General features: G+C 46.3%; 1 protein-coding gene across 1 annotated transcript in view; it reads left to right on the top strand.

The window, feature by feature from the left end:
* The window catches only part of LOC109884983 (ankyrin repeat and sterile alpha motif domain-containing protein 1B), a 332,614-nt gene that overhangs the window by 196,037 nt on the left and 112,049 nt on the right, over positions 1 to 24,528 (top strand). The window contains 1 exon segment of the mRNA XM_031798152.1: positions 23,785 to 23,974. Within this exon segment, the coding sequence (XP_031654012.1) occupies positions 23,785 to 23,974 (190 nt within the window).

The following is a 24,528-nucleotide window of genomic DNA, read 5'->3' as shown; positions in this document are numbered from 1 at the left end:
TAGTGGATGAGAGGGAGATGGATAGTGGATGAGAGGGAGATGCATAGTGGATGAGAGGGAGATGTTGAGGGAGATATATAGTGGATGAGAGGGAGATGTTGAATGAGAGATAGTGGATGAGACATAGATGTTGAGGGAGATGTGGAGGGAGATGGATAGTGGATGAGAGGGAGATGGATAGTGGATGAGAGGGATATGGATAGTGGATGAGAGGGAGATGGATAGTGGATGAGAGGGAGATGGATAGTGGATGAGAGGGAGATGGATAGTGGATGAGAAGGAGATGGATAGTGGATGAGAGGGAGATGGATAGTGGATGAGAGGGAATGGATAGTGGATGAGAGGGAGATGGATAGTGGATGAGAGGGAGATGATAGTGGATGAGAGGGAGATGATAGTGGATGAGAGGGAGATGGATAGTGGATGAGAGGGAGATGGATAGTGGATGAGAGGGAGATGCATAGTGGATGAGAGGGAGATGGATAGTGGATGAGAGGGAGATGTTGAGGGAGATAGATAGTGGATGAGAGGGATATGTTGAATGAGAGAGGGGATGAGAGGGAGATGTTGAATGAGAGATAGTGGATGAGACAGAGATGTTTAGGGAGATGTGGAGGGAGATGGATAGTGGTTGAGAGGGAGATGGATAGTGGATGAGAGGGAGATGGATAGTGGATGAGAGGGAGATGGATAGTGGATGAGAGGGAGATGGATAGTGGATGAGAGGGAGATGGATAGTGGATGAGAGGGAGATGGATAGTGGATGAGAGGGAGATTGAGGGTGATAGATAGTGGATGAGAGAGATGTTGAGTGAGATTGAGAGGGAGATGTTGAATGACATGGATAGGGGATGAGAGGGAGATGTTGAGGGAATGGATAGTGGATGAGAGGGAGATGGATAGTGATGAGAGGGAGATGGATAGTGATGAGAGGGAGATGGATAGTGGATGAGAGGGAGATGGATAGTGGATGAGAGGGAGATGGATAGTGGATGAGAGGGAGATGGATAGTGGATGAGAGGGAGATGGATAGTGGAGAGAGGGAGATGGATAGTGGGTGAGAGGGAGAAGGATAGTGGATGAGAGGGAGATGATAGTGGATGAGAGGGAGATGCATAGTGGATGAGAGGGAGATGATAGGATGAGAGGGAGATGCATAGTGGATGAGAGGGAGATGTTGAGGGAGATAGATAGTGGATGAGAGGGAGATGTTGAATGAGAGAGGGGATGAGAGGGAGATGTTGAATGAGAGATAGTGGATGAGACAGAGATGTTTAGGGAGATGTGGAGGGAGATGGATAGTGGATGAGAGGGAGATGGATAGTGGATGAGAGGGAGATGGATAGTGGATGAGAGGGAGATGTAGTGGATGAGAGGGAGATGGATAGTGGATGAGAGGGAGATGGATAGTGGATGAGAGGGAGATGGATAGTGGATGAGAGGGAGATGGATAGTGGATGAGAGGGAGATGATAGTGGATGAGAGGGAGATGGATAGTGGATGAGAGGGAGATGGATAGTGGATGAGAGGGAGATGGATAGTGGATGAGAGGGAGATGATAGTGGATGAGAGGGAGATGATAGTGGAAGAGGGAGATGATAGTGGATGAGAGGGAGATGATAGTGGATGAGAGGGAGAAGGATAGTGGATGAGAGGGAGATGGATAGTGGATGAGAGGGAGATGGATAGTGGATGAGAGGGAGATGGATAGTGGATGAGAGGGAGATGGATAGTGGATGAGAGGGAGATGCATAGTGGATGAGAGGGAGATGCATAGTGGATGAGAGGGAGATGTTGAGGGAGATATATAGTGGATGAGAGGGAGATGTTGAATGAGAGAGGGGATGAGAGGGAGATGTTGAATGAGTGATAGTGGATGAGACAGAGATGTTTAGGGAGATGTGGAGGGAGATGGATAGTGGTTGAGAGGGAGATGGATAGTGGATGAGAGGGAGATGGATAGTGGATGAGAGGGAGATGGATAGTGGATGAGAGGGAGATGGATAGTGGATGAGAGGGAGATGGATAGTGGATGAGAGGGAGATGGATAGTGGATGAGAGGGAGATGGATAGTGGATGAGAGGGAGATGGATAGTGGATGAGAGGGAGATGGATAGTGGATGAGAGGGAGATGGATAGTGGATGAGAGGAGATGGATAGTGGATGAGAGGGAGATGGATAGTGGATGAGAGGGAGATGGATAGTGGATGAGAGGGAGATGATAGTGGATGAGAGGGAGATGATAGTGGATGAGAGGGAGATGATAGTGGATGAGAGGGAGATGATAGTGGATGAGAGGGAGATGAGATAGTGGATGAGAGGGAGATGATAGTGGATGAGAGGAGATGATAGTGGATGAGAGGAGATGATAGTGGATGAGAGGGAGATGATAGTGGATGAGAGGGAGATGATAGTGGATGAGAGGGAGATTATAGTGGATGAGAGGGAGATGATAGTGGATGAGAGGGAGATGATAGTGGATGAGAGGGAGATGATAGTGGATGAGAGGGAGATGTTGAATGAGAGATAGTGGATGAGACAGAGATGTTTAGGGAGATGTGGAGGGAGATGGATAGTGGATGAGAGGGAGATGGATAGTGGATGAGAGGGAGATGGATAATGGATGAGAGGGAGATGGATAGTGGATGAGAGGGAGATGGATAGTGGATGAGAGGGAGATGGATAGTGGATGAGAGGGAGATGGATAGTGGATGAGAGGGAGATGGATAGTGGATGAGAGGGAGATGGATAGTGGATGAGAAGGAGATGGATAGTGGATGAGAGGGAGATGGATAGTGGATGAGAGGGAGATGGATAGTGGATGAGAGGGAGATGGATAGTGATGAGAGGGAGATGGATAGTGGATGAGAGGGAGATGATAGTGGATGAGAGGGAGATGATAGTGGATGAGAGGGAGATGGATAGTGGATGAGAGGGAGATGGATAGTGGATGAGAGGGAGATGGATAGTGAGATGAGAGGGAGATGGATAGTGGATGAGAGGAGATGGATAGTGGATGAGAGGGAGATGGATAGTGGATGAGAGGGAGATGGATAGTGGATGAGAGGGAGATGGATAGTGGATGAGAGGGAGATGGATAGTGGATGAGAGGGAGATGGATAGTGGATGAGAGGGAGATGGATAGTGGATGAGAGGGAGATGGATAGTGGATGAGAGGGAGATGATAGTGGATGAGAGGGAGATGATAGTGGATGAGAGGGAGATGATAGTGGATGAGAGGGAGATGATAGTGGATGAGAGGGAGATGGATAGTGGATGAGAGGGAGATGGATAGTGGATGAGAGGGAGATGGATAGTGGATGAGAGGGATATGGATAGTGGATGAGAGGGAGATGCATAGTGGATGAGAGGGAGATGTTGAGGGAGATATATAGTGGATGAGAGGGAGATGTTGAATGAGAGAGGGGATGAGAGGGAGATGTTGAATGAGAGAGGGGATGAGAGGGAGATGTTGAATGAGAGATAGTGGATGAGACAGAGATGTTGAGGGAGATGTGGAGGGAGATGGATAGAGGATGAGAGGGAGATGGATAGTGGATGAGAGGGAGATGGATAGTGGATGAGAGGGAGATGGATAGTGGATGAGAGGGAGATGGATAGTGGATGAGAGGGAGATGGATAGTGGATGAGAGGGAGATGGATAGTGAATGAGAGGGAGATGGATAGTGGATGAGAGGGAGATGGATAGTGGATGAGAGGGAGATGGATAGTGGATGAGAGGGAGTTTGATAGTGGATGAGAGGGAGTTTGATAGTGGATGCGAGGGAGATGGATAGTGGATGCGAGGGAGATGGATAGTGGATGAGAGGGAGTTTGATAGTGGATGAGAGGGAAATGGATAGTGGATGAGAGGGAGATGAGGGGAGATGGATAGTGGATGAGAGGGAGATGGATAGTGGATGAGAGGGAGATGGATAGTGGATGAGAGGGAGATGGATAGTGGATGAGAGGGAGATGGATAGTGGATGAGAGGGAGATGGATAGTGGATGAGAGGGAGCATGGATAGTGGATGAGAGGGAGATGGATAGTGGATGAGAGGGAGATGGATCGTGGATGAGAGGGAGATGGATAGTGGATGAGAGGAGATGAATAGTGGATGAGAGGGAAGATGATAGTGGATGAGAGGGAGATGAATTAGTGGATTGAGAGGGAGGATTGATAGTGGATGAGAGGAGATGATAGTGGATGAGAGGGAGATGATAGTGGATGAGAGGGAGATGATAGTGGATGAAAAATAGAGAGAGGAGATGATAGTGGGGAAGATGAATAGTGGGATTGAGAGGGAGATGATAGTGGATGAGAGGGAGATGATAGTGGATGAGAGGGAGATGATAGTGGATGAGAGGGAGATGATAGTGGATGAGAGGGAGATGATAGTGGATGAGAGGGAGATGATAGTGGATGAGAGGGAGATGATAGTGGATGAGAGGGAGATGATAGTGGATGAGAGGGAGATGATAGTGGATGAGAGGGAGATGATAGTGGATGAGAGGGAGATGATAGTGGATGAGAGGGAGATGATAGTGGATGAGAGGGAGATGATAGTGGATGAGAGGGAGATGATAGTGGATGAGAGGGAGATGGATAGTGGATGAGAGGGAGATGGATAGTGGATGAGAGGGAGATGGATAGTGGATGAGAGGGAGATGGATAGTGGATGAGAGGGAGATGGATAGTGGATGAGAGGGAGATGGATTAGTTGAATGGAGGGAGATGGGATAGTTGGAGGAGAGAGATGGATAGTGGATGAGAGGAGATGGATAGTGGATGAGAGGGAGTTTGATAGTGGATGAGAGGGAGTTTGATAGTGGATCGAGGGAGATGGATAGTGGATGGCGAGGGAGATGGATAGTGGATGAGAGGGAGTTTGATAGTGGATGAGAGGAGAAATGGATAGTGGATGAGAGGGAGATTGAGGGAGATGGATATGGATTTGAGGGAGATGGATAGTGGATGAGAGGGAGATGGATAGTGGATGAGAGGGAGATGGATAGTGGATGAGAGGGAGATGGATAGTGGATGAGAGGGAGATGGATAGTGGATGAGAGGGAGATGGATAGTGGATGAGAGGGAGATGGATAGTGGATGAGAGGGAGATGGATAGTGGATGAGGAGGAGATGATAGTGGATGAGAGGGAGATGATAGTGGATGAGAGGGAGATGATAGTGGATGAGAGGGAGATGATAGTGGATGAGAGGGAGATGATAGTGGATGAGAGGGAGATGATAGTGGATGAGAGGGAGATGATAGTGGATGAGAGGGAGATGATAGTGGATGAGAGGGAGATGATAGTGGATGAGAGGGAGATGATAGTGGATGAGAGGGAGATGATAGTGGATGAGAGGGAGATGATAGTGGATGAGAGGGAGATGATAGTGGATGAGAGGGAGATGATAGTGGATGAGAGGGAGATGATAGTGGATGAGAGGGAGATGATAGTGGATGAGAGGGAGATGATAGTGGATGAGAGGGAGATGATAGTGGATGAGAGGGAGATGTAGTGGATGAGAGGGAGATGATAGTGGATGAGAGGGAGATGATAGTGGATGAGAGGGAGATGCATAGTGGATGAGAAGGAGATGTTGAATGAGAGAGGGGGATGAGAGGGAGATGTTGAATGAGAGATAGTGGATGAGACATAGATGTTGAGGGAGATGTGGAGGGAGATGGATAGTGGATGAGAGGGAGATGGATAGTGGATGAGAGCGAGATGGGATAGTGGATGAGAGGGAGTTTGATAGTGGATGAGAGGGAGATGGATAGTGGATGAGAGAGATGTTGAGGGAGATTGAGTGGGAGATGTTGAATGAGATGGATAGGGGATGAGAGGGAGATGTTGAGGGAAATGGATAGTGGATGAGAGGGAGATGGATAGTGGATGAGAGGGAGATGGATAGTGGATGAGAGGGAGATGGATAGTGGATGAGAGGGAGATGGATAGTGGATGAGAGGGAGATGGATAGTGGATGAGAGGGAGATGGATAGTGGATGCGAGAGATATATTGAGGGAGATAGATAGATAGGGGATGAGAGGGAGATGATAGTGGATGAGAGGGAGATGAGGGATGAGGAGGGAGATGATAGTGGATGAGAGGGAGATGATAGTGGATGAGAGGGAGATGATAGTGGATGAGAGGGAGATGATAGTGGATGAGAGGGAGATGATAGTGGATGAGAGGGAGATGATAGTGGATGAGAGGGAGATGATAGTGGATGAGAGGGAGATGATAGTGGATGAGAGGGAGATGATAGTGGATGAGAGGGAGATGATAGTGGATGAGAGGGAGATGATAGTCGATGAGAGGGAGATGATAGTGAATGAGAGGGAGATGATAGTGGATGAGAGGGAGATGATAGTGGATGAGAGGGAGATGATAGTGGATGAGAGGGAGATGATAGTGGATGAGAGGGAGATGGATAGTGGATGAGAGGGAGATGGATAGTGGATGAGAGAGATGTTGAGGGAGATTGAGAGGGAGATGTTGAATGAGATGGATAGGATGAGAGGGAGATGTTGAGGGAAATGGATAGTGGATGAGAGGGAGATGGATAGTGGATGAGAGGGAGATGGATAGTGGATGAGAGCGAGATGGATAGTGGATGAGAGGGAGTTTGATAGTGGATGAGAGGGAGATGGATAGTGGATGAGAGGGAGATGGATAGTGGATGAGAGAGATGTTGAGGGAGATTGAGAGGGAGATGTTGAATGAGATGGATAGGGGATGAGAGGGAGATGTTGAGGGAAATGGATAGTGGATGAGAGGGAGATGGATAGTGGATGAGAGGGAGATGGATAGTGGATGAGAGGGAGATGGATAGTGGATGAGAGGGAGATGGATAGTGGATGAGAGGGAGATGGATAGTGGATGTGAGAGATATATTGAGGGAGATAGATAGATAGGGGACGAGAGGGAGATCGATAGGGGATGAGAGAGATGTTGAGGGAGATAGATAGATAGGGGATGAGAGAGATGTTGAGGGAGATAGATAGTGGATGAGAGGGGAGATGTTGAGGGAGATGGATAGTGGATGAGAGGGAGATATTGAGAGAATCGATTGTGGATGAGAGGGATATAGGTAGTGGGTGAGAGGGAGATAGATAGTGGGTGAGAGGGAGATAGATAGTGGGAGAGAGGGAGATAGATAGAGGGAGATAGATAGAGGGAGATAGATAGTGGGGGAGAGGGAGATAAATAGTGGGGGAGAGGGAGATAGATAGTGGGGGAAAGGGAGATAGATAGTGGGGGAGAGGGAGATAGAAAGTGGGAGAGATGGAGATAGAAAGTGGGAGAGATGGAGATAGAAATTGGGAGAGATGGAGATAGAAAGTGGGAGAGAGGGAGATAGAAAGTGAGAGAGAGGGAGATAGAGTTTCAGTGAGAGAGAGAATTAGAGGAAAAAAATAATTAAGGAAAGAAGTTGCAAGGGAGGCATGACTGACAGAGAGAAAGTGAAAGATAGAGGGAGAGTAAGAGTGACAGGGAGAGTGAGAGTGACAGAGAGCGGCAGAGTGAGAGAGGATAGTGGAGTGACCTTCTGCCAGGTACTTACTAACGAGCCGACAGGGAACGTCCCCGCCCTGCCATTACCCAGGTCACTTCACTCCTAGTACCGGCCAATCAGCAGACAGACCTGCCTCTGCCCCTTGTCCCTTTAGAACATTGTAGCTGAAACACACTGCTGTCTACTGTATCAGCTAGAACTGACTGGTAATAGGCACCATTTTAGATTGTGTAACTGTGAGAAAGACTTCTGATTTTGCTAAGCTAGTTTTCATAATTGTGTGGGTGTGAGTGTGTGCGGGTGGGGAGTCTGACTGATTTAAGGTTTTGATTATACACCCATTAGGGTGTCAAAGGCCCTGGGGTGTTGAGACTACACCACTGCTGAAACAGTACCAGGCTAACCTGTTTGGGATAGGGGGCAGCATTTTCACGTTCTGATAAAAAGCGTGCTCAGAGTAAACTACCTGCTACTCAGGCCCAGAAGCTAATATATGCATATTAGATTAGATTTGGATAGAAAACACTCTGAAGTTTCTAAAACAGGTGAAAAGGTGAAAGGTGAAAACCTGAGAAAACCTGAGAAAAATCCAATCAGCAAGTGGGAAATCTGAGGTTTGTCGTTTTTCAACTCATTGCCTATCGAATATACAGTGTCTATGGGGTCATATTGCACTTCCTAAGGCTTCCACTAGATGTTAACAGTCTTTAGAACGTTGTTTCAGGCTTGTAGTGTGAAGGAGGAGACAATGAGAGCTGTTTCAATTAGAGGTCTGACAGAAGGCCATGAGCTGATCACGTGCGCCCGTGAGAGCGACCGGCGTTCCATTGCATTTCTTAAGGAATTCTCCTGTTGGAACATTTTTGAAGATTTATGTTAAAAACATCCTAAAGATTGATTCTATACATTGTTTGACATGTTTCTACGAACTGTAATATAACTTTTTGAACTTTTCGTATATGAATTTTCACCTGGACTTATGTGAACTAAACGCGCTGACAAAAGGAGGTATTTGGACATAAATGATGGACTTTATTGAACTAAACAAACATTTATTGTGTTACTGGGATTCCTTAAGGTGCATTCTGATCATCAAAGGTAAGTGAATATTTGTAATGCTATTTCTACCTTTTACTGACTCCACAACATGGCGGGTATCTGTATGGCTTGTTTTTGTGTCTGAGGGCCGTACTCAGATTATTGCATGGTTTGCTTTTTCCGAAAAGCTTTTTTGAAATCTGACACAGCAGTTGCATAAAGGAGAAGTATATCTATAATTCTGTGCATAACACTTGTATCTTTTATCAAAGTTTATGATGAGTATTTCTGTTAAATTGATGTGGCTCTCTGCAAATTCGCCGGATGTTTTCGAGGCACAACATTACTGAACATAACGCACCAATGTAAACTGAGACTTTTGGATATAAATATGAACTTTATCGAACAAAACATACATGTATTGTGTAACATGAAGTCCTATGAGTGCCATCTGATGAAGATCATCAAAGGTTAGTGATTAATTTGATCTCTTTCTTCTTTTTGTGACTCCTCTCTTTGGCTGGTAAATGGCTGTATGTGTTTTTTCTGACTAGGCTCTGACCTAACAATCATATGGTGTGCTTTCGCTGCAAAGCTTTTTTGAAATCCGACACGATGGGTAGATTAACAAGAAGTGTAGCTTTAATTTGGTTTATTGCACTTGTGAATATATGAAAGTTAAATATTTCTAAAAAATCATTTTGAATTTCACACTCTGCCTTTTCAGCGGATGTTGTCAAAGCGGAACCCCTAGCCTAACAAGTTTTAACCAACTGTATGCTAACTCCAACACACACAGAGACTGGCCCAGGCGCTAACGAATGCTAACTCCATTGCCCAGACTGGTCCAGGCTAACACGCTAACCAACGCTAACTCCACCACTCACAAACACTGGTCCAGGCTAAAGTGCTAACGAATGCTAACTCCAACACTCACAGACTGGTCCAGGCTAAGGTGCTAACCAACACTACCTTCACCACTCACAAACACTTTCCCGGGCTAATGCTAACCAACACTAAGTCCACCACACTCTCTCTCCTCCACTGTTCAGGAATTCACTTTGCATATCCCTCTTCATATCTGATTGGTACAGACATGGCTCAATGACAGCTGACCTATCTTGTCAGAGTGCTGTGAGTTGTGAGTGATTCCCGATGCCCCTGATTAGGTGTGTCCTGCTGGGGCCCAGATAATAAATGCAATTTTGCGTGTGTGTATATGTGTGAGTTTCTGCATGGTCTGTGTGTGTGTGTGGCATGTGTGAGATTATGCATGGTCTGTGTATGTGTGTGTGGTATGTGTGAGTTTATGCATGGTCTGTGTGTGTGAGTGTATGTCTGTGCGTGTGGTATGTGTGAGTTTATGCATGGTGTGTGTGTGTGTGTGGTATGTGTGAGTTTATGCGTGTGTGTGTGTGTGTGTGTGGTATGTGAGTTTGTGTGTGTGTGTGTGTGTGTGTTTATGCATGGTGTGTGTGTGTGAGTTTATGCATGGTCTGTGTGTGTGAGTTTATGCATGGTCTGTGTGTGTGTGTGTGTGTGTGTGTGGTATGTGTGAGTTTATGCATGGTCTGTATGTGTGTGTGTGTGTGTGTGTGTGTGAGAGTTTATGCATGGTGTGTGTGAGAGTTTATGCATGGTGTGTGTGTGAGTTTATGCATGGTGTGTGTGTGTGTGTTTATGCATGGTGTGTGTGTGTGTGTCGGTGTGTGTGAGTTTATGCATGGTCTGTGTGTGTGTGGTATGTGTGTCTTTTGTGCCTTCAGAAAGTATTAATACCTCTTGACTTTTTCTCCATTTTGTTGTCTAGATTAAATTGAGATTGTTTTGTCACTGGCCTACCGGTACACATAATAGCCCATAATGTCAAAGTGGAGTTACACTACCGCTCAACAGTTTGGGGTCACTTAGAAATGTCCTAGCCTTTTAAAACTTAGAAATGTCCTTAGCCTTTTAAAATGATAAACTTGGATTAGCTAACACAATGTGCCATTGGAGCACAGGAGTTATGGTTGCTGATAATGGGCCTCTGTACGCCTATGTAGATATTCCATAACATCTGCCGTTTCCAGCTACAATAGTAATTTACAACATTAACAATGTCTACACTGTATTTCTGATCAATTTGATGTTATTTTAGTGGACAAAAAATGAGCTTTTCTTTAAAAAACAAGGACATTTCTACTTGACCCCAAACTTTTGAATGGTAGTGTATGTTTTTCTAAATGTTTTACAAATGAATGAAAAATGAAAAGCTGAAATGTAATGCGTCAGTAAGTATTCAACCTCTTTGTTATGGTCAGCCTCAATACGTTCAGTAGTAAAAATGTGCTTAACAAATCACATAATAAGTTGCATGGACTCACTCTGTGTACAATAATAGTGTTTAACATTATTTTTGAATGTCTGCCTCAGCTCGGCCACTCTCCATATTTTCAAGCATAGTTGCGGCTGTTCATGTTATGGGTATGCTTGTAATCGTTAAGGACGGGGGAGTTGTCCAGATAAAATATTTACAAAATGGAGCTAAGCACAGGCAAAATCCTAGAGGAAAACCTGGTTGAGTCTGCTTTCCACCAGACACTGGGAGATTAATTCACCTTTCAGCAGGACAATAACCTAAAACGCAAGGCCAAATATACACTGGAGTTGCTTACCAAGAAGACCGTGAATGTTCCTGAATGGCCGAGTTACAGATGTTGACTTAAGTCTGCTGAAAATCTATGGCAAGACCTGAAAATGGTTGTCTAGCAATGATCAGCAACCACTTTGACAGACCTTGAAGAAGTTTGAAAAGAATAATGGGCAAATGTTGCACAATCCAGGTGTGGAAAACTCTTAGAGACTCGCCCATAAAGACGCACAGCTGTAATCGCTGCCAAGATGCTTCTACAAAGTATTGACTCGGGTGTGAATACTTATGTAAATCAGATATTTATGTGTTTCATTTTCAATACATTTGCTAAAATATCAACATGTTTTCACTTTCACATTATGTGGTATTGTGTGTAGATGGATGAGAAAAATAAATACAGTATGTAATCTATTTTGAATTCAGGCCATAACACAACAAAATGTGGAATAAGTGAAGGGGTATGAATACATTCTGAATGCACTGTATGTTCTGGTTACGGCCTTTTGCTGTGTCATTTCCTGCTTTGTATGGCTGTGTTTCTAAGGCAACCCCTTTGGATTTGGAAACTAAATGACTTTATTCACTCCGAGAGGAAAGGTTATTTAGAAATGCACTTTATTAAGGAGAATCAACTCAAACGATACTCAAGTGAATTTTACCTCCTTTACGTTTATAAAAAATCTTTACTTAATTATTGAAATATACTGACAGGACATATAATCATTAGACTCATTTGAATAATGATGTTTCCTTCCCCTGATACAACGTTACAAAATGAAGTGTGTGCAAATGGCAATAATGAACATGCCATCAAAATATTATTTTACCTCCCATGTGCTCTTTTCCATTCATTAGTGTAGATTATGTCTTTCTACTCCCTCCCTTGTTCCCAGAGAGGCTACACACACACACACACACACACACACACACACACACACACACACACACACACACACACACACACACACACACACTTCCAGCTCCATCAATTTACCCTGGAATCTCCCAACCTGCACTAGGCCCAATTAGAATAATGACTATCCATACATTAACACACAATTCCTCACTCACACCTGGCGTCTGCTGGAAATAATGGGTTTCACCATTGGGCATGACATTAAAAGCACAACACACGTGCGCATACACACACACACACACACACACACACACACTAACACACATTCTCTCATTCTCTCTCACACGCACATATACACTCTCTCTCTCGCTCTCAATTCAATTCAAGGGGATTTATTGGCATGGGAAACATGTTTACATTGCCAAAGCAATTGAAATGGATCAACAAAAGTGAATTAAACAATAAAAAGTGAACAGTAAAATGTACACTCATACAAGTTCCAAAATAATAGACATTTCAAATGTCATGTCTATATACAGTGTTGTAACGATGTGAAAATAGTTCAAGTAAAAAAGAGAAAATAAATCAACATAAATATGGGTTGTAATTACAATTGTGTTTGTTCTTCACCGGTTGCCCTTTTCTTGTGGCAACAGGTCACAAATCTTGCTTCCCCCAGTAGATATGGTAGTTTATCAAAATTGGATTTGTTTTCGAATTCTTTGTGGATCTGTGTAATCTGAGGGAAATACGTGTCTCTAATATGGTCATACATTGGGTAGGAGGTTAGGAAGTGCAGCTCAGTTTCCACCTCATTTTGTGGGCAGTATGCACATACAGTGGGGCAAAAAAGTATTTAGTCAGCCACCAATTGTGCAAGTTCTCCCACTTAAAAAGATGAGAGGCCTGTAATTTTCATCATAGGTACACTTCGACTATAACAGACAAAATGAGAAAAAAAATCCAGAAAATCACATTTTAGGATTTTTTTATTAATTGATTTGCAAATTATGGTGGAAAATAAGTATTTGGTCAACTACAAACAAGCAAGATTTCTGGCTCTCACAGACCTGTAACTTCTTCTTTAAGAGGCTCCTCTGTCCTCCACTCGTTACCTGTATTAATGGCACCTGTTTGATCTTGTTATCAGTATAAAAGACACCTGTCCACAACCTCAAACAGTCACACTCCAAACGCCACTATGGCCAAGAATAAAGAGCTGTCAAAGGACACCAGAAACAAAATTGTAGACCTGCACCAGGCTGGGAAGACTGAATCTGCAATAGGTAAGCAGCTTGGTTTGAAGAAATCAACTGTGGGAGCAATTATTAGGAAATGGAAGACATAGAAGACCACTGATAATCTCCCTCGATCTGGGGCTCCACGCAAGATCTCACCCCGTGGGGTCAAAATTATCACAAGAACTGTCTTCTCTTGAGAGCCAGGTCTGCCTACGGTGGCCTTTCTCAATAGCAAGGCTATGCTCACTGAGACTGTAAATAGTCAAAGATTTCCTTAATTTTGGGTCGGTCACAGTGGCCAGGTATTCTGCCACTGTGTACTCTCTGTTTAGGGCCAATTAGCCTTCTAGTTTGCTCTGTTCTCTCAATTCAATTTCAAATCTCTCGGTCTCTCTCTCTGTACACCTCACTCCAGTGTGAAAAAGGGGCTTTGCCTAATGAGCATGACATTAACACATGCAAGCACACACAAATACACAACTAAATGAGTCGTTTGTGTCAGGTGGGGGAGATAAATAATAGAAGAGGGAGTGTTGCTCCTACTCCCCCTCTTTCTCATGTTCCCTGATCTGAAACCTGGTATTCCATGTGGAACAGTAACTTTACAAGCGAGCTGACTTAGAGTTTGTGTTTCTCCGTGATTGTGTGTGCGAGTGTGTGTGTGTGTGTGCGCTCTGAACAGGCGTGGAGTGTTTATTAACCGTCCAATTGTCAGCCATGACATGTTCATTAGCTGGCCTTGCATTGTGAAGACTGAGACCCTTGAGAGGTGTGTCTGAGGTCTTAATGAACCATGAGGGAGGGAGGAAGGGCGGATGGAAAGGGAGGGGGAGAGGAAGAGAAAGAGAAGGGGCGAATGGGGCAAGAAAGTTGGAGAAGAGTGTAGCATCACAGAGGAAGAGGAGTGTAGCATCACAGAGGAAGAGGAAAGAAGTGTAGCATCACAGAGGGAGAGGAGTGTAGCATCACAGAGGGAGAGGAAAGAAGTGTAGCATCACAGAGGGAGAGGAGTGTAGCATCACAGAGGGAGATGAGAGAAGTGTAGCATCACAGAGGGAGATGAGAGAAGTGTAGCATCACAGAGGAAGAGGAAAGAAGTGTAGCATCACAGAGGGAGATGAGAGAAGTGTAGCATCACAGAGGGAGATGAGAGAAGTGTAGCATCACAGAGGGATATGAGAGAATTGTAGCATCACAGAGGAAGAGGAAAGAAGTGTAGCATCACAGAGGGAGATGAGAGAAGTGTAGCATCACAGAGGGAGATGAGAGAAGTGTAGCATCACAGAGGGAGATGAGAGAAGTGTAGCATCACAGGGGGAGAGGAGAGGAGTGTAGCATCACAGAGGGAGAGGAAAGAAGTGTAGCATCACAGAGGGAGAGGAGTGTAGCATCACAGAGGGAGATGAGAGAAGTGTAGCATCACAGAGGGAGAAGAGTGTAGCATCACAGAGGGAGATGAGAGAAGTGTAGCATCACAGAGGAAGAGGAAAAAAGTGTAGCATCACAGAGGGAGATGAGAGAAGTGTAGCATCACAGAGGGAGATGAGAGAAGTGTAGCATCACAGAGGGATATGAGAGAAGTGTAGCATCACAGAGGAAGAGGAAAGAAGTGTAGCATCACAGAGGGAGATGAGAGAAGTGTAGCATCACAGAGGGAGATGAGAGAAGTGTAACATCACAGGGGGAGATGAGAGAAGTGTAGCATCACAGGGGAGAGGAGAGGAGTGTAGCATCACAGAGGGAGATGAGAGAAGTGTAGCATCACAGAGGGAGATGAGAGAAGTGTAGCATCACAGGGGGAGAGGAGAGGAGTGTAGCATCACAGAGGGAGATGAGAGGAGTGTAGCCTCACAGGGGGAGAGGAGAGGAGTGTAGCCTCACAGGGGGAGAGGAGAGGAGTGTAGCCTCACAGGGGGAGAGGAGAGGAGTGTAGCCTCACAGGGGGAGAGGAGAGGAGTGTAGCCTCACAGAGGGAGATGAGAGGAGTGTAGCATCACAGCGGGAGAGGAGAGGAGTGGAGCCTCACAGAGGGAGAGGAGAGAAGTGTAGCATCACAGGGGGATAGGTGTGGAGCCTCAGAGGGAGAGGAGAGAAGTGTAGCATCACAGAGGGAGAGGAGAGGAGTGGAGCCTCACAGAGGGAGAGGAGTGGAGCCTCACAGAGGGAGATGAGAGAAGTGTAGCATCACAGAGGGAGAGGAGTGGAGCCTCACAGAGGGAGATGAGAGAAGTGTAGCATCACAGAGGGAGAGGAGAGAAGTGTAGCATCACAGAGGGAGAGGAGTGGAGCCTCACAGAGGGAGAGGAGTGGAGCCTCACAGAGGGAGAGGAGTGGAGCCTCACAGAGGGAGAGGAGTGGAGCCTCACAGAGGGAGAGGAGTGGAGCCTCACAGAGGGAGAGGAGTGGAGCCTCACAGAGGGAGAGGAGTGGAGCCTCACAGAGGGAGAGGAGTGGAGCCTCACAGAGGGAGAGGAGTGTAGCATCACAGAGGGAGAGGAGTGTAGCATCACAGAGGGAGAGGAGTGGAGCCTCACATCACAGAGTGAGAGGAGTGAAGTGTAGCATCACAGAGGGAGAGGAGTGAAGTGTAGCATCACAGAGGGAGAGGAGTGAAGTGTAGCATCACAGAGGGAGAGGAGTGAAGTGTAGCATCACAGAGGGAGAGGAGTGAAGTGTAGCATCACAGAGGGAGAGGAGTGAAGTGTAGCATCACAGAGGGAGAGGAGTGAAGTGTAGCATCACAGAGGGAGAGGAGTGAAGTGTAGCATCACAGAGGGAGAGGAGTGAAGTGTAGCATCACAGAGGGAGTGAAGTGTAGCATCACAGAGGGAGAGGAGTGAAGTGTAGCATCACAGAGGGAGAGGAGTGAAGTGTAGCATCACAGGGGGAGAGGAGTGAAGTGTAGCATCACAGAGGGAGAGGAGTGAAGTGTAGCATCACAGAGGGAGAGGAGTGAAGTGTAGCATCACAGAGGGAGAGGAGTGAAGTGTAGCATCACAGAGGGAGTGAAGTGTAGCATCACAGAGGGAGTGAAGTGTAGCATCACAGAGGGAGTGAAGTGTAGCATCACAGAGGGAGAGGAGTGTAGCATCACAGGGGGAGAGGAGTGAAGTGTAGCATCACAGAGGGAGAGGAGTGAAGTGTAGCATCACAGAGGGAGAGGAGTGAAGTGTAGCATCACAGAGGGAGTGAAGTGTAGCATCACAGAGGGAGTGAAGTGTAGCATCACAGAGGGAGAGGAGTGAAGTGTAGCATCACAGAGGGAGTGAAGTGTAGCATCACAGAGGGAGATGAGAGAAGTGTAGCATCACAGAGGAAGAGGAAAGAAGTGTAGCATCACAGAGGGAGATGAGAAGTGTAGCATCACAGAGGGAGATGAGAGAAGTGTAGCATCACAGGGGGAGAGGAGAGGAGTGTAGCATCACAGAGGGAGATGAGAGAAGTGTAGCATCACAGAGGGAGATGAGAGAAGTGTAGCATCACAGGGGGAGAGGAGAGGAGTGTAGCATCACAGAGGGAGATGAGAGAAGTGTAGCCTCACAGGGGGAGAGGAGAGGAGTGTAGCCTCACAGGGGGAGAGGAGAGGAGTATAGCCTCACAGGGGGAGAGGAGAGGAGTGTAGCCTCACGGGGAGAGGAGAGGAGTGTAGCCTCACAGAGGGAGATGAGAGGAGTGTAGCATCACAGCGGGAGAGGAGAGGAGTGGAGCCTCAAAGAGGGAGAGGAGAGAAGTGTAGCATCACAGGGGGATAGGAGTGGAGCCTCAGAGGGAGAGGAGAGAAGTGTAGCATCACAGAGGGAGAGGAGAGGAGTGGAGCCTCACAGAGGGAGAGGAGTGGAGCCTCACAGAGGGAGATGAGAAGTGTAGCATCACAGAGGGAGAGGAGTGGAGCCTCACAGAGGGAGATGAGAGAAGTGTAGCATCACAGAGGGAGAGGAGAGAAGTGGAGCCTCACAGAGGGAGAGGAGTGGAGCCTCACAGAGGGAGAGGAGTGGAGCCTCACAGAGGGAGAGGAGTGAAGTGTAGCATCACAGAGGGAGAGGAGTGTAGCATCACAGAGGGAGAGGAGTGGAGCCTCACAGAGGGAGAGGAGTGGAGCCTCACAGAGGGAGATGAGAAGTGTAGCATCACAGAGGGAGAGGAGTGGAGCCTCACAGAGGGAGATGAGAGAAGTGTAGCATCACAGAGGGAGAGGAGAGAAGTGGAGCCTCACAGAGGGAGAGGAGTGGAGCCTCACAGAGGGAGAGGAGTGGAGCCTCACAGAGGGAGAGGAGTGAAGTGTAGCATCACAGAGGGAGAGGAGTGTAGCATCACAGAGGGAGAGGAGTGGAGCCTCACAGAGGGAGAGGAGTGGAGCCTCACAGAGGGAGAGGAGTGAAGTGTAGCATCACAGAGGGAGAGGAGTGAAGTGTAGCATCACAGAGGGAGTGAAGTGTAGCATCACAGAGGGAGTGAAGTGTAGCATCACAGGGGGAGTGAAGTGTAGCATCACAGAGGGAGTGAAGTGTAGCATCACAGGGGGAGTGAAGTGTAGCATCACAGAGGGAGTGAAGTGTAGCATCACAGGGGGAGTGAAGTGTAGCATCACAGAGGGAGAGGAGTGTAGCATCACAGGGGGAGAGGAGTGAAGTGTAGCATCACAGAGGGAGAGGAGTGAAGTGTAGCATCACAGAGGGAGAGGAGTGAAGTGTAGCATCACAGAGGGAGAGGAGTGAAGTGTAGCATCACAGAGGGAGAGGAGTGAAGTGTAGCATCACAGAGGGAGTGAAGTGTAGCATCACAGAGGGAGTGAAGTGTAGCATCACAGAGGGAGTGAAGTGTAGCATCACAGAGGGAGAGGAGTGAAGTGTAGCATCACAGAGGGAGTGAAGTGTAGCATCACAGAGGGAGAGGAGTGAAGTGTAGCATCACAGAGGGAGAGGAGTGAAGTGTAGCATCACAGAGGGAGAGGAGTGAAGTGTAGCATCACAGAGGGAGTGAAGTGTAGCATCACAGGGGGAGAGGAGTGAAGTGTAGCATCACAGAGGGAGAGGAGTGAAGTGTAGCATTACAGAGGGAGAGGAGTGAAGTGTAGCATCACAGAGGGAGTGAAGTGTAGCATCACAGAGGGAGAGGAGTGAAGTGTAGCATCACAGAGGGAGAGGAGTGAAGTGTAGCATCACAGAGGGAGAGGAGTGAAGTGTAGCATCACAGAGGGAGAGGAGTGAAGTGTAGCATCACAGAGGGAGAGGAGTGAAGTGTAGCATCACAGAGGGAGAGGAGTGAAGTGTAGCATCACAGAGGGAGAGGAGTGAAGTGTAGCATCACAGAGGGAGAGGAGTGAAGTGTATTATCACAGAGGGAGAGGATTGAAGTGTAGCATCACAGAGGGAGTGAAGTGTAGCATCACAGAGGGAGAAGAGTGAAGTGTAGCATCACAGAGGGAGTGAAGTGTAGCATCACAGAGGGAGTGAAGTGTAGCATCACAGAGGGAGAGGAGTGAAGTGTAGCATCACAGAGGGAGTGAAGTGTAGCATCACAGAGGGAGTGAAGTGTAGCATCACAGGGGGAGTGAAGTGTAGCATCACAGAGGGAGTGAAGTGTAGCATCACAGGGGGAGTGAAGTGTAGCATCACAGAGGGAGTGAAGTGTAGCATCACAGAGGGAGTGAAGTGTAGCATCACAGGGGGAGTGAAGTGTAGCATCACAGAGGGAGTGAAGTGTAGCATCACAGGGGGAGTGAAGTGTAGCATCACAGAGGGAGAGGAGTGTAGCATCACAGGGGGAGAGGAGTGAAGTGTAGCATCACAGAGGGAGAGGAGTGAAGTGTAGCATCACAGAGGGAGAGGAGTGAAGTGTAGCATCACAGAGGGAGAGGAGTGAAGTGTAGCATCACAGGGGGAGAGGAGTGAAGTGTAGCATCACAGGGGGAGAAGAGTGAAGTGTAGCATCCCAGAGGGAGTGAAGTGTAGCATCACAGAGGGAGAGGAGTGAAGTGTAGCATCACAGGGGGAGAGGAGTGAAGTGTAGCATCACAGGGGGAGAGGAGTGAAGTGTAGCATCACAGAGGGAGAGGAGTGAAGTGTAGCATCACAGGGGGAGAGGAGTGAAGTGTAGCATCACAGAGGGAGATGAGAAGAAAACTATATAATGTGAGTATGAATGATGAGGATTACATATACACAAGGAGAGAGACACACAGTCACCTACTTTGTACTCCTATGTTGTTCAAAATATGGGTCAGACCTGGCTCCTGCTCAACAGCTGGTGAATCTCCAGACCTTCAATCTTCTATGGCTGTGTTTTGGGGGACATACAGTATCTCATACACTGGTACAAATACCAGAAATATGTCATATACAGTGCCGTGAAAAAGTATTTGCCCCCTTTCTAATTTTCCTTACTTTTGAATGTTTTTTAACTGATCTTCAACCAAAACCTAATATTAGATCAAGAGAACCTGAGTGAACAAATAACACAACTACCTATTTATTTCACAAACAAAGTTATGCAACACCCAATTCCCCTGTGTGAAAAAGTAATTGCCCCATTTCACTCAGTAATGGGTTGTGCCATCTTTCACTGCAATGACTCCAACCAAACGCTTCCTGTAGTTGTTGATCAGTCTCTCACGTCACTGTGGAGGAATTTTGGTTGACTCTTGCATGCAGAACTGCTGTAACTCAGTGACATTTGTGGGGTTTCAAGCATGAACTGCTCAAATAAAATAAAATAAAACTATATTTGTTTATACTTACTTACAAGCCCTTAACCAACAGTGCAGTTCAAGAAGAGTTAAGAAAATATTTACCAAATAAACTAAAGTAAAAAATTATATACAGGGGGTACCGGTACCGAGTCGGTGTGCGGGGATAGATCAAGTTAGAGGTTAGAGGTCATTTGTACATGTAGGTAGGGGTGAAGTGACTATGCATTGATAATAAACAGCAGTGAGTAGCAGCAGTGTACAAAACAAATGGAGGGTTGGGAGGGTCGAGGTAATAGTCTGGTGGCCATTTGATTAATTGTTCAGCAGTCTTATGGCTTGGGGGTAGAAGCTGTTCAGGAGCCTTTTGGTCCTAGACTTGGTGCTCCGGTGCCGTGCTGTAGCAGAGGTAACAGTCTATGACTTGCGTGACTGGAGTCTGACAATTTTATGGGATTTCCTCTGACACCGCCTATTGTATAGGTCCTGGATGGCAGGAGTCCAGGATCCAGTTGTAGAGGGAGGTGTTTCGTCCCAGGGTCCTTAGCTTAGTGATGAGCTTTGTGGGCACTGTGGTGTTGAATGCAGAGCTGTAGTCAATGAACACCATTCTCATATAGGTGTTCCTTTTGTCCAGGTGGGAAAGGGCAGTGTGGAGTGCGATGGAGATTGCGTCATCTGTGAATCTGTTGGGGCGGTATGCAAATTGGAGTGGGTCTAGGGTATCCAGAAAGATGCTGTTGATGTGAGCCATGACCAGCCTTTCAAAGCACTTCATGGCTTCCAACATGAGTGCTATGGGGCCGTAATAATTTGGGCAGGTTACCTGCTCTCATGCATGCTTCAGTGTTGCTTGCCTCGAAGCGAGCATAAAAAGCATTTAGCTAGTCTGGTAGGCTCACGTCACTGGGCAGCTCACGTCTGGGGTTCCCTTTGTAGTCCATAATAGTGGACACATCCGACGAGCGTCAGAGCCGGTGTAGTAGGATTCAATCTTAATCCTGTATTGATGCTTTGCTTGTTTGATGGTTTGTCTGAGGGCATAGCGGGATTTCTTATAGGTGTCCAGATTAGTGTCCCACTCCTTGAAAGCGGCATCTGACCAGTTCCGAGTTAGTACTTCCTGCTTAGATTTTGCTTGTAAGCAGGAATCAGGAGGATAGAATTATGATCAGATTTGCCAAATGGAGAGCGGGGGAGAGCTTTGTTTGATTCTCTGTGTGTAGAGTAAATGTGGTCTAGAGTTGTTTTTTTCCCTCTGGTTGCACATGTGACATGCTGGTAAATTTGGAATAAAACTGATTTAAATTTGCCTGCATTAAAGTCCCCGGCCACAAGGAGCGCTGCTTCTGGGTGAGCATTTTCTTGTTTGTTTATGGTCTTATAGAGTTGGTTGAGTGAGGTCTTAGTGCCAGCATTGGTCTATGGTGGTAAATAGACGGCTACGAATAATATAGATGAGAACTCTCTTAGTAGATAGTGTGGTCTACAGCTTATCATAAGGTACTCTACCTCAGGAGAGCAATACCTCGAGACTTCTTTAATATTTGACATCGTGCACCAGCTGTTATTGACAAAAAGACACACACCCCCACCCCCACCCCTCGTCTTACCAAATGTAGCTTCTCTGTTCTGTCGGCGCATTGAAAATCCCTCCAGCTCTATATTATCCGTGTCGTCGTTCAGCCACGACTCGGTGTAACATAAGATTTGTAATTTTTTTTTACAGGATAATCGTAATTGTAGATCATTATTTTATTTTCCATGTTAGCAAGTAGAATTGATGGCAGTTGGAGTTTACTCGCTCGCCTACAGATTCTCAAAGGCAGCCGGATCTGCGTCCTATTTTCCTCCGATTTTTCTTCACGCAAATGACTGTTCCCGGGAGAGCCTTATATCTTTCTCGTCAGACTCGTTAAAGGAAAAAGCTTCTTCCATTTCCCGGTGAGTCATCCCAGTTCTGATGTCCTGAAGTTATTTTCGGTCATAAGAGGCGGTAGCAGCAACATTATGTACAAAATAAGTTCAAAACAACGCAAAAAAACTAACAAAATTGCTCAATTGGTTACCGGCATGTAAAACTTCAGCCATCCTCTTCGGTGCCATTACATTATGCTCATTTCAAGTCCTGTCACAACCTCTCAATTGGGATTAGGTCTGGACTTTGACTAGGCCATTCCAAAACTTCAAATGTTTATTTTTAGCCATTTTCGTGTGACTTGATTGTTTGTTTTGTATCATTGTCTTGCTGCATGACCCAGCTGCACTTCAGCTTCAGCTCACAGACGGATGTCCTGACATTCTCCTGTAGAATTCTCTGATACACAGCAGAATTCATGGTTCTTTCTATTAAGGCAAGTCATCTAGGTCCTGAGGCAGCAAAGCATCCCCAAACCATCACACTACCACCATGCTTGACCGTTGGTATGAGGTTCTTACTGTGGAATGCAGTGTTTGGTTTTCACCAGGCATCATGGGACCCATGTTGACCAAAAAGTTATGCTTTTGAATCATCCGTCCATAGAACATTCTTCCAAGAGTATTGATGATCATCCAAGGGCTTCCGGGTACTTTTTGGCAATCTTGAGTCAACTTTTTGGATGAGATGGGTTTCAGGTTCCCTGAGATCAGGTTCCCTTTATCTAATAATATGTTTTAGTTGAAGATCAGATAACATTCAGTATCGAAAATATGCAAAAATAGAGAAAATCAGAAAGGTGGCAAATACTTTTTCACGGCACTGTACATTCTGTCAGCATCTCCCTATGTATTACCATGCTACCTGACACTGCCCTGTCACCGTACCTATTGGCCTCAAGTGAAACGATCTCATTCCCCATTGGCCCTGTACGCCGCCTGTCACTGATCACTTCTCGTTGATGTATTGCACCCTAACTCTCTATAGGATAGTGATGCTTCTGTTGTGTTTCCCTTTGGCCCACTGTCCACTGGTAGAAAGGGATGTCTTTGGAAGAGTGGAAGATGACTTTTTCTTTATACTTCACCTTTACTGTTCTCTCCTATCGTTCTCTCTCTCCCCCCATCTATGTCAACCTCTCTACCAGTCTCTCTGTCTGTGTGTCACTGTCCCAGAACTTTTAGTCCCCTGATGTGGCGTTGTCTTAACCACCTGCCACATCGACCCCTTCCTCTTACTCTCAGTACGGAAACATTGAGTTCTTGCAGACACACTGGCCTGAGTTTTGTGTATAAGATGTGAGTGTGAACAGTAATCTACAGCAGCAGTAGTTATTCTGCTGGCTGTAAATGGTGTGTTGTGTAAAGCGTCTGTATCTATGTCTGCATTACAGCTTTCACTCTCTCACTACACTTGTTTTCCTTCTCTGGAATTTCAAGTGTGTGTGTGTGTGTGTGTGCGCACATGTAGGTGTTGTACAGTTATTGTGAAGTCATGCAAACACTCCTTGAAAAATACACGCGCACACACACACACACACACACACACACACACACACACACACACACACACACACACACACAGGCAGGCTAATGAGTGTGTCATGAGACCTGGACTTATGTGCTGATGTGAGAGGAGGTGGAGATAAATTAATAATTCCTGTGTTCTTTTCCAAGAGTCCTGCTCCTCCAGTGCACAGCTCACGGGGTACTTTCACATGTCCCTCTATATTGAACAAAAAACATATTGTAATACTCCGCAGTGAATTGCAGCACGGTACTGAATTCTTATGTGGCAAAAGTTACACACACAATCACAATACTTAGCCACATCAGCTAACATTGCCTTTGTTCTCCTCTCTCGCCCTCTCCATCTCTCCCTCCAGCCCAAACAGCGGACCTCCCTCTCCTCCTCCCTGGATGTCCAGAACCAGAGGCCAGTCAACCACAGCTGTGATCCCTCCGAGGTGAGCTCGTCCCTGGGCTACGCCAGCTTCAGCACCAGCCCCCCTGTCAGCCCGCCAGTCAGCCCCAACCAGGACTCACCTGGCTCCAACGACGACTGCCCCCCCACAGGTACCCAGGGACAGATTTTGGACATAGCATGACTTGTAGAGAATGAGGGATCATGTCAGCTCCATTTATATAGCTTTTGTAGCTTTTAATTGGACAAATACTGGAAACAGCCAATTAGCCCCTATGAAATTGTCTTTTCCCTAGAGATTTTCACTCTTTTGGGGAATTTTTATCCATCTTCTTCCTTCCTATTCCCTTTGCGTGTAGTGGATCTGGAAGTTTCCATCTGGACACAATTTTCTAGTCTTTATTTAATTTATTCGCATTTTACCTCTAGGCCTTTTTCTCTTTTTCTCTCTGGCGTCCTCATTCACGGAGACCTTGAAGGGTGAGGGAGGGATGACACTGCGGCGATAGATTGATTCTGTCTGGCTTTTGTGACACCTGAAATCAGCCAGAGGTAACTCAGCTGTAGATAAGGTCTGGATCAGTGTCGTTCTTCATGCAATATCATTCTCTGGTCCTACCATCTTACATAGGTGTCATCCAAAGTCAAACCGACCTCTATCCAGCTCTTGCAGGTGTTCTTGTAGATCTGAAAGGAATGGAAAGAT

Source organism: Oncorhynchus kisutch, linkage group LG19 (assembly GCF_002021735.2).
Source record: "Oncorhynchus kisutch isolate 150728-3 linkage group LG19, Okis_V2, whole genome shotgun sequence".
NCBI lineage: Eukaryota > Metazoa > Chordata > Actinopteri > Salmoniformes > Salmonidae > Oncorhynchus > Oncorhynchus kisutch.
This window is presented reverse-complemented; position numbering and strand designations above follow the sequence as displayed.